This window comes from Pogoniulus pusillus, chromosome 20 (assembly GCF_015220805.1).
Source record: "Pogoniulus pusillus isolate bPogPus1 chromosome 20, bPogPus1.pri, whole genome shotgun sequence".
NCBI classification, from domain to species: Eukaryota; Metazoa; Chordata; class Aves; order Piciformes; family Lybiidae; genus Pogoniulus; species Pogoniulus pusillus.
Genome location: NC_087283.1, coordinates 20,540,997 through 20,555,599, shown reverse-complemented (window position 1 = coordinate 20,555,599; position 14,603 = coordinate 20,540,997). Strand labels below are relative to the sequence as shown.

The 14,603-nt window shown below is 66.2% G+C and overlaps 3 protein-coding genes across 7 annotated transcripts; 1 reads left to right on the top strand and 2 right to left on the bottom strand.

The window, feature by feature from the left end:
* Positions 1-2,595: 2,595 nt before the first annotated feature.
* Positions 2,596-6,845, bottom strand: LDHD (lactate dehydrogenase D). 3 transcript variants are annotated; one of them, XM_064159798.1, is made up of 11 exons: positions 6,753-6,845; positions 6,471-6,583; positions 5,876-6,017; positions 5,623-5,764; positions 4,631-4,790; positions 4,353-4,552; positions 4,139-4,267; positions 3,352-3,479; positions 3,170-3,260; positions 2,964-3,075; positions 2,596-2,884 (listed from the first exon to the last, which is right to left on the bottom strand). In XM_064159798.1, the coding sequence occupies exons 1-11, from the start codon at positions 6,813-6,815 to the stop codon at positions 2,719-2,721; spliced, it is 1,446 nt and encodes a 481-aa protein (XP_064015868.1). In that variant the 5' UTR covers positions 6,816-6,845; the 3' UTR covers positions 2,596-2,718. The 3 variants fall into 3 exon arrangements, with proteins under 3 accessions (XP_064015868.1, XP_064015866.1, XP_064015867.1); XM_064159796.1 differs by having other exon boundaries at positions 4,353-4,790; XM_064159797.1 differs by having other exon boundaries at positions 4,353-4,790; positions 6,471-6,580.
* Positions 6,846-7,680: 835 nt separating this feature from the next.
* On the bottom strand, positions 7,681-10,105 carry LOC135184238 (chymotrypsinogen 2-like). Of its 2 annotated transcripts, none has more exons than XM_064159794.1 (7): positions 10,039-10,105; positions 9,814-9,917; positions 9,616-9,695; positions 9,432-9,510; positions 8,471-8,651; positions 7,926-8,059; positions 7,681-7,842 (listed from the first exon to the last, which is right to left on the bottom strand). In XM_064159794.1, the coding sequence occupies exons 1-7, from the start codon at positions 10,103-10,105 to the stop codon at positions 7,681-7,683; spliced, it is 807 nt and encodes a 268-aa protein (XP_064015864.1). The 2 variants fall into 2 exon arrangements, with proteins under 2 accessions (XP_064015864.1, XP_064015865.1); XM_064159795.1 differs by having other exon boundaries at positions 10,057-10,105.
* A 787-nt stretch (positions 10,106-10,892) lies between these two features.
* On the top strand, positions 10,893-13,557 carry LOC135184237 (chymotrypsinogen 2-like). Of its 2 annotated transcripts, none has more exons than XM_064159793.1 (7): positions 10,893-10,941; positions 11,081-11,184; positions 11,303-11,382; positions 11,488-11,566; positions 12,587-12,767; positions 13,179-13,312; positions 13,396-13,557. In XM_064159793.1, the coding sequence occupies exons 1-7, from the start codon at positions 10,893-10,895 to the stop codon at positions 13,555-13,557; spliced, it is 789 nt and encodes a 262-aa protein (XP_064015863.1). The 2 variants fall into 2 exon arrangements, with proteins under 2 accessions (XP_064015863.1, XP_064015862.1); XM_064159792.1 differs by having other exon boundaries at positions 10,893-10,959.
* The last annotated feature ends 1,046 nt before the right edge of the window (positions 13,558-14,603 follow it).

The following is a 14,603-nucleotide window of genomic DNA, read 5'->3' as shown; positions in this document are numbered from 1 at the left end:
AATTATTATTATTATTATTATTAATAATAATTATTTGATTTGCTTATTTTTATTTCTTCTTGTCGAGGTTTTGGAGGTTTGTTTTTTGTTGTGGGTTTTTTTTCTTTTTGTCTTCTTGTTTGGTTTTGGTTTTGGTTTGTTTGGTTTTGGTTTTTTTTAATTTCAAAGCTTTCAAAGCAAAAGAAGCATCCAGGAGAAAACAAAAAAAAACAGCGTGAGGAAAAAATCAAACCCCACAGCGGAGCCACTCTGCTCTCTCCTCCCCCACCCCTCCCGACCCCTTTCACACAGCCGCTGGTCACCGAGGAGAGCTCTACCTGCCAGGGAGGCTCCAGGGATGGACACCCTCGGCCGAAACCCTGCCATGATGTTTGGCTTTTCACCCCGAAAGCCAGGGGACAGCTGCCGGGGGGGATACAGGCAGCCAAACGGAGCACTCGGCGTTTCTCACCGGCATCCCCCCCACAACCTCCCACCCGGACTCGCCCCGGGGGCTCTGCTCGGATTTTTTTTGCACTGACTCAACAACAGGAATTTTTCTCCTCTCTCTCTTTCTCTCTCTCTCTCTCACTCTCCCATCTCCCTTTTGGAGATCTCCACCTTTGGCCCCTGGCAGCGTGAGACGACAAAGGGGAGGGGAACTCTTTGCCCCACGCCGGGAGCGGGGCCCCGCTGCTCTCCTCCCAAGTCAAGCTGCAGGGTTTTGGGGAGGGGGGAGGGAGGGTTGGGGGATGGGGAAGAGGGGGGAAGGGGGGGGGGGTTGTCTTTCAAGTGTTTACAATGAGAAAAAAAATGACAAAAAACGAAAAAAAATTTAAAAGGGAAGAAAAAAAAATTTTAAAAAATAAAAGAAGAAGGAAAAAAAAGGAAGGAGGAAAAAAGGAAGGGAAAAAAAAGGAAGGGGAAAAAAGGAAGGGAAAAAAGGAAGGGGGAAAAAGGGGGAAAAAGGAAGGAAAAGGAAGGGGAAAAAAGGAAGGAAAGAAGGAAGAAAAACGGGGGGAAAGGACAAGAAAGGAAAAGAAGAAAAAGGGAAAGGGAAAAAAAAAAGGAGGGAAAAAAAGGAGAAAAAAATGGAGAGGGGAAAAAGGAGGGGGAAAGAAAAGAGAAAAAAAGAGGAAACAAAATAAAAGGAGGGGAGGAGGGGGGAGAGAAAACCAACAACAAAGAAAAGGCAAAGCAGCCAAGCCACAACCTAAGCTCGTTGTTGGTTGGCAGTGGTGTTGGATCTGAGCTTCCCTGCCCCGCTGATGTTTACAGCTTGGTCACTCTAACACAGCCAGAACCCCTGAGAGACTGGAGAGCTGCAGCATCCCCCCCTCCCGCCCCCCGCGGGGCTCCTGTCTTGCCAAACCCCCGTCCCCACCACCACCACCACCACCACCTCAAGCCCTTCCCCTCTCTCTTTCCAGCGCCTTGCAGTTGGAACCGTTTCAAGGAGGATCCAAGGGATGCCCACACCACCACCCCCCCACCGCCTACACACCCACACACCTAACACTAGACCGTGGGGGTGCATTGCCCCCTGTACCCCAGTCCCCATGCCCTCTCCTGGCACGGTGGTGGGTGAGCCCTTCCCCTGCCGGTGGCCGTGCCCCCTGCAGGAAACCTTTCTGTATTTATATATTAAACCCGGGGAGGGTAAAAACCAACCAAAACTAAAGAGCTCAGAGCCTGGGGGGGGTGGGGGAGCTTCCTTCATTAGTCAAGGTGTTTTGATATGGTATTAAAACGATGTTCAATAAAATATTCACTGTTATTTTATTTCATTGGCTGTCTTGCTCAAGCCGACCGTGGAGGGGTGGGGGAGGGGTACTGGGGGTGCCCCTCAGCCTTTGCCTGTGCCCCTACCTTGGTGTGGGGACCTAGGATCACATTCTGTGATCCACAGAGGTGTTCAAGGCCAGGATGGATGAGCAACCTGTGCTGGTGGGAGGTGTCCCTGCCCATGGCAGGGGGAGTTGGAGCTGGATTATCACACACAGTATCACAGCATCCCCAAGGTTGGAAGAGACCTCATAGATCATCAAGTCCAACCCTTTACCACAGAGCTCAAGGCCAGACCATGGCACCAAGTGCCACGTCCAGTCCTGCCTTGAACAGCTCCAGGGACGGCGACTCCACCACCTCCCCGGGCAGCCCATTCCAGTGTCCAATGACTCTCTCAGGGAAGAACTTTCTCCTCACCTCCAGCCTAAATCTCCCCTGGCACAGCCTGAGGCTGTGTCCTCTCGTTCTGGTGCTGGCCACCTGAGAGAAGAGAGCAACCTCCTCCTGGCCACAACCACCCCTCAGGTAGTTGTAGACAGCAATGAGGTCTCCCCTGAGCCTCCTCTTCTCCAGGCTAACCAATCCCAGCTCCCTCAGCCTCTCCTCGTAGGGCTGTGCTCAAGGCCTCTCCCCAGCCTCGTTGCCCTTCTCTGGACACGCTCAAGCATCTCAATGTCCCTCCTAAACTGGGGGGCCCAGAACTGAACACAGCACTCAAGGTGTGGCTCTGGGGACGTGGCTAAAGCAGTGGCACCTTCTGCCCTGTCTGTGGCTGCCCTGCTTTGGCCAGGGTCCCCCTGGAGAGAGGCTGCATGAGGAAAGACTGCATGGAGGCTGTGAGCGCAAAGGGGTTTATTGAGAGTCCCTGACCACAACAGGTGGCAGTACAGGGATGGTGTGCCCACCCCAGCCCTGGCTCCAGAAGCTGCCAGGTGGGGTGCTGGTGCCCCTTCAGAGCACCTTGCCAGGGTTCATGAGGTTGAGGGGGTCCAGCGCAGCCTTGATGCTGCGCAGGGTGTCCAGCCCCTCCTGGCCCAGCTCCTCCCGCAGCAGTGCCCTCTTGCCCAGCCCCACGCCGTGCTCCCCAGTGCAGGTGCCCCCCGCCGCCAGCGCCCGCCTGCGGGACAGAGGGCATCAGGAGATGGCTCGGGGATGCCTGTCCCCATCCACCCCCTGGGGGGTGCTCCTGTGCCCACCTGCCCAGGCGCTCGGTGAAGGCATGGACACGATGTGCCTCGGCCGGGTCTTGGGTGTTGAAGACGATGATACAGTGGAAGTTGCCATCACCCACGTGTCCCACCATGGGGCCTGCAGGGACATGCCTGGGTCAGCCAGGCTGTGGCAGGGAGGACGATGGCCTCCCAGCACCCCTCCCTACCCCGAGGGTCTGTGCCCCACTGACCAGTGATGCCCGAGTCCTGCAGGTCCTGCTTGGTCTCCACCACCACGTCGGGCAGGCGGGAGATGGGCACGCAGACATCTGTGGAGTAGCCCTGGGACAGGCAAGGCAGAGTGGTGGTGCCTGCAGCTCCAGTGGGGGCTGCCATCGCTGTCCCCGTGCCCGTCCCTGTGCCCGTCCCTCACCTGGCAGCCGGGCCGCAGGGCCAGGGCAGCGTACCAGGCGTTGTGGCGCATGGCCCAGAGCTGCTCGCGCTCCTCCGGCTCCATCGCCCAGGCCAGGCTGGAGCCACCATTCAGCTGCACGATCTCCTCTGGTGATGGCACCAGGAGTCCTGGGGTAGGGCCAGGACAGGACCCGCAGCATCCCCCCAGGCCCCATCCTGGGCACCAATCCCATGCCCCTGGTCCCTGTATCCCTGGGCATTTGTCTTTCACCCTAGGGCAACCTCTGGTCCACTCCGGTCCCCCCTGTCCTTGGGCTCCTGGCCCTTGCCCTGAACCACTCACTCCGGGCACCCACTCCTCACCCTGGTGACTCACATGTTGTGCCCACTTCAATTCTGGCACTAATCTCTGCTCCCCTTGGGCATATGTAGCCATCACTGAGACTCAGTCCTACAGTTCCCAGCTCCAGACATTTGTCCCCCACCCTGGTGACCCTAAGGTCTCCCAGTCAACAAACCAGGACATTGATCACACCCCATAGCCACACCATGCCCCCACCCCTCACCCCAAGACACCACTGGTTCCTCCTTGCCCTGGTGACATCCACCCTGCTTCCCTAGTCCCCACCTCTGGGCACCCATCCCTCATCCTGGTGACCCCAAGCGTCTCCAGTTCATCCTCATCCCTCACCTGAGCACACACCCCTGTCCGTGAGCAACCCATCTTGATACCCACTGCGGCTCCCAGCCCCACTGGTCTCAATCCCAGCCACCCTGACCCCGTGCCAGGCACCGCCCGTCCCTACCCGCCTGCTGCTGCTGCTCCAGCAGGCCGTGCCGGGAGCCGTGGAGCTCCAGCAGCAGCGTGGCCGCCGCCCGCAGCTCCACCTTGCTGAAGCGGCTGCAGGCGTCCACCATCACCTCGTCCAGGAACTCTGCGTGGGAGAAGACAACGCTGAGCCCCCACCCCCAGCCCCCAGCCCCCAGCCCCCAGCCCCGCTGCCATCGCCCTGCACCCACCGATACGCGCCACAGGCACAGCCGCCTGCAGCACCTGGACGGTGCAAGCCACCGCTGCCCGCACGCTGGGGAAGGTGGCAGTGGTGACAGCCACGGCCTCGGGCATGGGGTGCAGGCGCAGGGTGGCCTGCGTCAGGAAGCCCAGCGTGCCCTCGGAGCCCACGAAGAGAGAGGTCAGGTCGTAGCCGGCTGCGCGCTTCCTGCAGGAGGATGGTGAGTGGGTGCTGGCGGGCACCCACCTGTTCCCCCTCCCCGCCCTCCTCCACCAGAGTGCCCACCTGGCCTGGCGCCCGGGGCCGGCGGTGTGGAGCAGGCGCCCGTCTGGCAGCACCACGCGCAGGTTGAGCACGTTGGGCCGCATGGTGCCGTAGCGCACGGCGTTGGTGCCCGAGGCGCCCGTGGCGGCCATGCCGCACAGCGAGGCGTCCGCCCCGGGGTCTGCGGGCAAGGACGGGCACGGCTGCGACGGTGCAAGGCAGGCCGTGGGATGCCCCCCACGCAACCCTGGGAGCCTGGCCCCCGTGGCAGCCCCAGTGCACACACACACCCCCCACCCAGGGCTGTGGGGTGCTCCTGGGAACATGGCATCCTATGGGTAGCACCGGTCTGACCCCGGGAACATGGCACCCCCAACACCCCTACAGACCATGGCACACCCAAGAAGGCCCCTGGCACCCCTGCAGCCACAGTGCTTCTAGTCCCATTAGCACCCTTGATACACCACTGGGACCATGGCACACCCAAGAGCACATCTCAGACCACAGCAGCTCCATGGGGACCTCAGCATGCCTGGCACCTTGGGGACCTCAGCATCCCTGCAACCATGACAGTCATTGCCCACTGGACACCCTGGAGACCACAGCACTGCAGTGTGGACTTCCAGCACCCATGGGACCACAGCATACCCATGGGCACCCCCCAGCACCTCATGGATGACAGCATCCCTACTTCCATGGAGGATCCAGCACCTTTGAGCCCAGCCCCATGGGCACATCTCTGGGGCCATGACACATGCAAAGTGGTGACCACAGCAGCCCAGGGGATCTCCAGCACCTCTGGGAGCCCAGCACCCCACGGGGATGCCAGTGTTACTGGGGGCCCAGCACCCCCCAGACCCATCATCACCCCTGGGACCATAGCATGCCCACAGGCACGTCAGCATCCCCAGTGATCCCTGGCTCCCAGTACCCCCAGCCTGACAGGTGTCCCCCAGCACCCCCAGTGCCACCACCCCTAGCCCTCCTCTGCTGCTGCCCAGCGCCCACGGTACCAACGGGGAACCAGAGCCCAGTGCCACGCAGGTAGTTGTTGAGGGCCTTGCGGGTGACACCAGGTTCCACCATCACTGAGAAGTCCTCAAGACTCAGCTCTGTGATGGCATCCATGCGGCTCAGGTTGAAGCAGATGCCACCCTGGCACGGGGGAACTGAAGTGAATGGGTACAGCCAGGAACTGAGATTCCCCAGGCAAGGGCTGAGGAAGAGGTGCCAGAGGTGCCAACGGGGGGCTGGGTGTGCCAGTACCTGCACGGCATTGACGCCGCCCTCAAGGCCGGTGCCAGTGCCAAAGGGCACCATGGGCACGCGGCAGCGGTGGCAGAGCGCTGCCAGCTCCTGCACTTGCTCCACAGCCTGGGGCCACACCACAGCATCTGGGGGGGCACAGCTGGGGAACAGGATGGCACCGCTGACCCACCAACTTGCCTGCCCAGCCCCTTGCTTTCTTCCTGGGCCTTCCCCTCCCCACAGACCCTCCCCACTACATACCCTGTCCCTGCCCAGACCTTTGCCCTCTCCACAGACCTCCCTCTGCACACAATCTTCCCCTCCCCTAGACCCTTACCCTCTCTCCAGGGCCTCCCTCCACCCTCCCTCTCCATTGCCCTTCCTGTCCCCGTGCCCCTTCCCCTCCCCGTGGCTTTTCCCCAACCCAGACCCTTCTCTCCCCGACCTCTTCCCCTCTCAAAACCATTCCCGTCTCCAGGACCCTTCCCCTGCCCTGACCCTTCTGCTCACCATGACCCCTTCCCTCCATAATCTTCCCCCTCCCCGAGCCCCTCCCTGTCCGCAGCCCCCTCCCCACACCATCGCTTCCCGGGGGTCCCAGCCCAGCACCCACTCGTGCATGGACTCGTCGTGCCCGTGCTGCTCCCGCACCGCAGTGGCCGTAGATACGTTGGGCCCCCCCACCACGGCCCTCAGCGCCTCCACGAAGTCGGGGGGCAGCGGCTGCTGGGGGGGTGCAAGGGGAGGCACCCGTCAGGGTAAGGACGGGAGGATCGGGCCCGGAGGCCATGGGGCTGGAACCCTCACCCACGCCCACGAGGCTCCACGGAGCCCTGTCCCTCGCCGCTGCCACCCGGTCCCTCCCGACACCGCGGCACCCCCAGTGCGGCCCCACCTTGGAGCAGTAGCTCCGACGCCCCAGGGTCCCCCCCAGCCCCAGCACCCTCCGCAGAGCCATGGTGGGGACAGCCGGGCCGGGAGCGGCGTCAGGACCTGCCCCACGCCCCGCCCCACAGCCCGGCCCCGCTCGCCACCGCCTCCGGCGGCTTAAGGTGGCCCTGGCTGGGACACGGCGCCGCTCCCCGACGGGGCTCCTGTGCCTCCGGCACCGGCCGTGGGGTCCCCGTGCACGGCCACTGGCCCCGCCGCTCGCCGTGGCCCCACGGCTCCACCCAGCTGGCCCCGCACCTGCCCACGGCCCCGAGCCTGCCCGAGGGTCCCGCTCCCGCCCAGGCGGCCCCATGGCAGTGCCCCTGTGCCGCACCTGCCCCCGGGCCCCACGCCCGCTCTGCACCTCTGTGTCCCTGAGCCTGCTCGCCGGGACAGCTGCCTCTGCCTCCAGCCGAGGTCCCCAGGCCACGCCACATGTCCCCAAGCCTCCCGCCCTCTGTGCCCACGAGCCTCTAGGGCACCGAGCAGGTGTCCCCTGCCTGCTCTGCTTCCCTGCCCTTAGCCACACGGCCCCACTCTTGGACGCACTTCCCTGACCTCGGCAGAGGCCACATGGCTCTGCACCTCCAGCCCTTCTGGACAGCTGTGCCCACTCGCCCAGCCTCCTGTGCCCACCCCGGGCACCTTGCCCTGAGCCTCCTGTGCCCTCCCAGACGCCTCTTCCCGTGCCCTCCTCTCTGCCTGGCCTCATGCTCGGGCTGGTGCCCCCAGACAGCCTCCTGTCCCCAGTTCCGGCGTGCCAGCCGCTTCTGCCTGTGCCCCTGCACGCACCCCGGGCCCCTGTGCCCAGCCTATGCCCCCGTGGCCCTGCCCGCCCCTCCCGGTGCCACAGCGGGACACGGCACGCTGAGTGACAGCCTTTATTGCCGGCCTCAGTTGGCCTCCAGGATGGAGTCGATCCAGCTGCGCAGCTCGGTGACACGGGTGTAGACGCCGGGCACGTTGGGGTCGCAGGTGCTGCTGCCCCAGGAGACGATGCCCACCAGGGTCCAGGCGCCGTCCTTCTGGCACACCAGGGGGCCGCCGGAGTCGCCCTGCAGGCGGAGAGTGAGGGCAGGCCGCGGGGGGGAGCTCGGGGGGAAGGGGCGGGGGCGCAGCGCGGCCCCGGGGCACCTACCATGCAGGAGGTGGCACCGTCAGCACCGGCGCAGATCATGGAGCTGCGGATGCGGAACCTCCAGAACTCCTTGCACTGGGCGTTGGTGAGCAGGGGCAGAGCCGCCTGCTGCAGCACCGCGGGGGTCTTGGTGGCTGCGGGAGAGCACAGCGGTCAGCGCCACCGCGGGCCGCCGGGGCGTGGGGGGCAGGTGAGGATGGGCATGGGGATAAGGCTGGGGATGGGGACAGAGAGCCGGGACGGGGACAATGCTAGCGACGGCTACGAGGACAGGGAGAGGGACTGGGACAAGGGCGGGAATGGGACCAGAGCTTAGGACGAGGCTGCGGACAAGTAGGAGTAGGAGAAGAGGAATGGCTTGGGCTGGGGATGGAGCTGAGAACAGGGAAGGGTCAGAGAGAGGGGCTGGGGCTCGGCGTGAGGAAGGAGCAAAGCCCACGGGGCTGGGCATGAGGACTGGAGACGGGGATGAGGATAGGGCCGGGGAGGATGAGGAGAGTGGGAGTGGCGAAGGGGCCGCGCCTGGGGAGAGGGAGGTGCGGTACCCTTGGGGTCGGTGAGGCCCCAGCCGGTGGTGACACAGGTGGTGCCCCCAGGGAAGTCCTCGGTGGCCGTGGGCAGGCAGACAGGGGACACGCGGTTGGAGAGGCGCGCAGGGCTGGCCAGTTTGATGAGGGTGATGTCGTCCCGGATGGTCAGCATGTTGAACTTGGGGTTCTTGAAGACCTGCAGCAGGCAGCACAGCACCGCTCCACTGCCTGCACCCCTGGCCGCCGCCCGGGGACCGCGCAGGCACCAGCCGCCAGCCCAGCGACCGGAGGGCACCTCAGCGACCGGCAAGGACTGAAGGGGACCCTGGGGAACGGCCCCGAGCCTCCCAGCTTGACAGGGACCGCACAGAGCAATGCCAGCCCCGGCCCACAGCACAGCAGGGACGCGATGGGGACTCCTGGCGAGCTCGGCGAGCAGGCTCAGACCCGAGGACCAGTGCAGACCTGGACGGCAAAGCCCAATCCCAGGCGTCCGTCCCCACCCGAGGGAGCAGACACCCAAAGGCAGGCCGGGGGGACTCCAGGGAGCGGGTCCCGGTGCTAAGGCACAGGGCAGAGAGCTGAGGAACTCTGGGGCAGAGCAGACGCCCAAAGCCCTGCTGAGCTGTCACCAAGGAGCAGGTGACAACCCCGGGAAGGGAGGCGTGCAAGGCACCAAGGGTCAGACCCCAGTGCTCAGGGAGGTGAGACATCCCAGGGCCCCAGACCCTCAGCGTGGGCATCCCAGGGCCCCAGACCCTCAGCGTGGGCATCCCAGGGACCCAGACCCTCAGCGTGGGCATCCCAGGGCCGCAGACCCTCAGCGTGGGCATCCCAGGGCCCCAGACCCTCAGCGTAAGAGGAAGCAGGGAAGCCCTGGGCACCTGGCCCCCAGCACAGGAGGGGCCTGGGGCCACAGGGCTGCCCGCGGTGGCTGCGTGCCCCTGCTGGCATGTGGCCCTCGCCGCGCTGGTACCTTCTCGATTTTCAGCTTCTGCTGGTCGTCAGTGGGGGAGTCCTGGTCGTAGGCGCCCACCACCACGGTGTCGGTTTTCCTGCACACGGGCAGGGGCTGAGCGCGGGGCACAGGCGTGGGGGCTCTTGGGGACCCCCTGCCCGTGCCCGGCCCCGCGCCGGCTGGCGGCAGAGCCGCTGCCTACCTGACGCCGCAGTGGGCAGCGGTGACCACCCAGTTGTCACTGATCAGCGACCCGCCGCAGAAGTGGAAGCCGTTGTAGCGCTGGCAGCGAGAGAGAGCTGCCATCAGCACCCAGCGCTGCCCGCTCCGCTGCTGGCTGCTCTGTGCCCGCCCCAGCCCCGGCGTCCAGCGCAGCGCCCACCCCGCTGCGGGCACCCACCTGCAGGGACACCTGCCACGGCCAGGAGCCTGACACGGCCGGCTCTCCGTTGACGATGCGGGTGTAGCCGCGGACGACGGGCTCGATGGCGGGCACGCCGCAGCCTGCGGGGCACAGGCACACATGGCACGCCGGCTCTGCACGTCCCGGACCCGCGCCCCCCGCCGCCGCTGCCACCCCCGCGAGCCCCGAGCCCTCCCCACCCAGCCGCACGGCTCCACTCACTCTCGGGGAGGCTGGCACGGGCCAAGCCCGCCAGAGCCAGGCAGCTCAGCAGCCACAGGAAAGCCATCGCGATTCTTGGGGGCAGTCCTGCCTGGGGCTCGGCGCCTCTTATACCCACCTCTGGGCACGGACCTGCCTCTGGCCTTGGCACCATGTGCTTGGCAGAGAGTGTGGCAGCAGGCACCATGCCAAGAGTGGGCCTGGGAGCGTAGCACCTGGAGCTGATGGCACTGCCTGAGGTCGTGGAACAAACAGCAGTGATAGGGGCTAGGTGCTGGCTGTCCCTGTGCCATGCTGTGGATGAGGTACGAAGGGAGCTGGCAGGAGGCTTCTTCTGACCACCAGGAGACAGTCGAGCTGGCTGCCACATGCTCCGTGGTCTTCTCCTACCCAGGAACTATGTGCTGGTGGCTTCTGAGCATCTCCAGAGACGGAGACTGCACAGCCACCTTGGGCAACCTCTGCCTGTGCCCAGCACCTCACAGTGCAGGTGTGTCTCCTGACGGTGAGAAGTAGCCTCCTGCCAGTCAGGTTGCACCTTTGCTGGGCATGAACCTGATGAACCCCAAGCTGCCTTCACACCTCATCCACAGTGACACAGGGACAGGCCTCTCCACGCACAAGGCCACGGAGCAAGTCGAAGCCAGCACCTAGCCCCTATCACTGCTGTTTGTTCCACGACCTCAGGCAGTGCCATCAGCTCCAGGTGCTACGCTCCCAGGCCCACTCTTGGCATGGTGCCTGCTGCCACACTCTCTGCCAAGCACATGGTGCCAAGGCCAGAGGCAGGTCCGTGCCCAGAGGTGGGTATAAGAGGCGCCGAGCCCCAGGCAGGACTGCCCCCAAGAATCGCGATGGCTTTCCTGTGGCTGCTGAGCTGCCTGGCTCTGGCGGGCTTGGCCCGTGCCAGCCTCCCCGAGAGTGAGTGGAGCCGTGCGGCTGGGTGGGCAGGGCTCGGGGCTCGCGGGGGTGGCAGCGGCGGCGGGGGGCGCGGGTCCGGGACGTGCAGAGCCGGCGTGCCATGTGTGCCTGTGCCCCGCAGGCTGCGGCGTGCCCGCCATCGAGCCCGTCGTCCGCGGCTACACCCGCATCGTCAACGGAGAGCCGGCCGTGTCAGGCTCCTGGCCGTGGCAGGTGTCCCTGCAGGTGGGTGCCCGCAGCGGGGTGGGCGCTGCGCTGGACGCCGGGGCTGGGGCGGGCACAGAGCAGCCAGCAGCGGAGCGGGCAGCGCTGGGTGCTGATGGCAGCTCTCTCTCGCTGCCAGCGCTACAACGGCTTCCACTTCTGCGGCGGGTCGCTGATCAGTGACAACTGGGTGGTCACCGCTGCCCACTGCGGCGTCAGGTAGGCAGCGGCTCTGCCGCCAGCCGGCGCGGGGCCGGGCACGGGCAGGGGGTCCCCGAGAGCCCCCACGCCTGTGCCCCGCGCTCAGCCCCTGCCCGTGTGCAGGAAAACCGACACCGTGGTGGTGGGCGCCTACGACCAGGACTCCCCCACTGACGACCAGCAGAAGCTGAAAATCGAGAAGGTACCAGCGCGGCGAGGGCCACATGCCAGCAGGGGCACGCAGCCACCGCGGGCAGCCCTGTGGCCCCAGGCCCCTCCTGTGCTGGGGGCCAGGTGCCCAGGGCTTCCCTGCCTCCTCTTACGCTGAGGGTCTGGGGCCCTGGGATGCCCACGCTGAGGGTCTGCGGCCCTGGGATGCCCACGCTGAGGGTCTGGGTCCCTGGGATGCCCACGCTGAGGGTCTGGGTCTCTGGGATGCCCACGCTGAGGGTCTGGGGCCCCGGGATGCCCACGCTGAGGGTCTGGGGCCCCGGGATGCCCACGCTGAGGGTCTGGGGCCCCGGGATGCCCACGCTGAGGGTCTGGGGCCCTGGGATGCCCACGCTGAGGGTCTGCGGCCCTGGGATGCCCACGCTGAGGGTCTGGGGCCCTGGGATGCCCACGCTGAGGGTCTGGGGCCCCGGGATGCCCACGCTGAGGGTCTGGGGCCCTGGGATGCCCACGCTGAGGGTCTGGGGCCCTGGGATGTCTCACCTCCCTGAGCACTGGGGTCTGACCCTTGGTGCCTTGCACGCCTCCCTTCCCGGGGTTGTCACCTGCTCCTTGGTGACAGCTCAGCAGGGCTTTGGGCGTCTGCTCTGCCCCAGAGTTCCTCAGCTCTCTGCCCTGTGCCTTAGCACCGGGACCCGCTCCCTGGAGTCCCCCCGGCCTGCCTTTGGGTGTCTGCTCCCTCGGGTGGGGACGGACGCCTGGGATTGGGCTTTGCCGTCCAGGTCTGCACTGGTCCTCGGGTCTGAGCTTGCTCGCCGAGCTCGCCAGGAGTCCCCATCGCGTCCCTGCTGTGCTGTGGGCCGGGGCTGGCATTGCTCTGTGCGGTCCCTGTCAAGCTGGGAGGCTCGGGGCCGTTCCCCAGGGTCCCCTTCAGTCCTTGCCGGTCGCTGAGGTGCCCTCCGGTCGCTGGGCTGGCGGCTGGTGCCTGCGCGGTCCCCGGGCGGCGGCCAGGGGTGCAGGCAGTGGAGCGGTGCTGTGCTGCCTGCTGCAGGTCTTCAAGAACCCCAAGTTCAACATGCTGACCATCCGGGACGACATCACCCTCATCAAACTGGCCAGCCCTGCGCGCCTCTCCAACCGCGTGTCCCCTGTCTGCCTGCCCACGGCCACCGAGGACTTCCCTGGGGGCACCACCTGTGTCACCACCGGCTGGGGCCTCACCGACCCCAAGGGTACCGCACCTCCCTCTCCCCAGGCGCGGCCCCTTCGCCACTCCCACTCTCCTCATCCTCCCCGGCCCTATCCTCATCCCCGTCTCCAGTCCTCATGCCCACCCCCGTGGGCTTTGCTCCTTCCTCACGCCGAGCCCCAGCCCCTCTCTCTGACCCTTCCCTGTTCTCAGCTCCATCCCCAGCCCAAGCCATTCCTCTTCTCCTACTCCTACTTGTCCGCAGCCTCGTCCTAAGCTCTGGTCCCATTCCCGCCCTTGTCCCAGTCCCTCTCCCTGTCCTCGTAGCCGTCGCTAGCATTGTCCCCGTCCCGGCTCTCTGTCCCCATCCCCAGCCTTATCCCCATGCCCATCCTCACCTGCCCCCCACGCCCCGGCGGCCCGCGGTGGCGCTGACCGCTGTGCTCTGCCGCAGCCACCAAGACCCCCGCGGTGCTGCAGCAGGCGGCTCTGCCCCTGCTCACCAACGCCCAGTGCAAGGAGTTCTGGAGGTTCCGCATCCGCAGCTCCATGATCTGCGCCGGTGCTGACGGTGCCACCTCCTGCATGGTAGGTGCCCCGGGGCCGCGCTGCGCCCCCGCCCCTTCCCCCCGAGCTCCCCCCCGCGGCCTGCCCTCACTCTCCGCCTGCAGGGCGACTCCGGCGGCCCCCTGGTGTGCCAGAAGGACGGCGCCTGGACCCTGGTGGGCATCGTCTCCTGGGGCAGCAGCACCTGCGACCCCAACGTGCCCGGCGTCTACACCCGTGTCACCGAGCTGCGCAGCTGGATCGACTCCATCCTGGAGGCCAACTGAGGCCGGCAATAAAGGCTGTCACTCAGCGTGCCGTGTCCCGCTGTGGCACCGGGAGGGGCGGGCAGGGCCACGGGGGCACAGGCTGGGCACAGGGGCCCGGGGTGCGTGCAGGGGCACAGGCAGAAGCGGCTGGCACGCCGGAACTGGGGACAGGAGGCTGTCTGGGGGCACCAGCCCGAGCATGAGGCCAGGCAGAGAGGAGGGCACGGGAAGAGGCGTCTGGGAGGGCTGGAGGCTCAGGGCAAGGTGCCCGGGGTGGGCACAGGAGGCTGGGCGAGTGGGCACAGCTGTCCAGAAGGGCTGGAGGTGCAGAGCCATGTGGCCTCTGCCGAGGTCAGGGAAGTGCGTCCAAGAGTGGGGCCGTGTGGCTAAGGGCAGGGAAGCAGAGCAGGCAGGGGACACCTGCTCGGTGCCCTAGAGGCTCGTGGGCACAGAGGGCGGGAGGCTTGGGGACATGTGGCGTGGCCTGGGAACCTCGGCTGGAGGCAGAGGCAGCTGTCCCGGCGAGCAGGCTCAGGGACACAGAGGTGCAGAGCGGGCGTGGGGCCCGGGGGCAGGTGCGGCAGAGGGGCACTGCCATGGGGCCGCCTGGGCGGGAGCGGGACCCTCGGGCAGGCTCGGGGCCGTGGGCAGGTGCGGGGCCAGCTGGGTGGAGCCGTGGGGCCACGGCGAGCGGCGGGGCCAGTGGCCGTGCACGGGGACCCCACGGCTGGTGCCGGAGGCTCAGGAGCCCCGTCGGGGAGCGGCGCCGTGTCCCAGCCAGGGCCACTTTCATGTGGCGGTGGTGGCGAGAGGCAGCACGGCCGGGGGCAGGTCCTGTGGCCGCTCCCGGCCCGGCTGTCCCCACCATGGCTCTGCGGGCGGTGCTGGCGGGGCTCTGGCGTGTTGGAGCTACTGCTCCAAGGTGGGTCCGAGCTGGGGGTGCTGCGGGTAGGACGCGAAGGACAGGGGTCCCAGGAGCCTCCTGCCCCTCGGGCCCGACCGCCCTCCTGTCCACACCCTCACGGTCTCGCCTGTTCCCCGCCCCCAGCAGCCGCTGCCCCCCG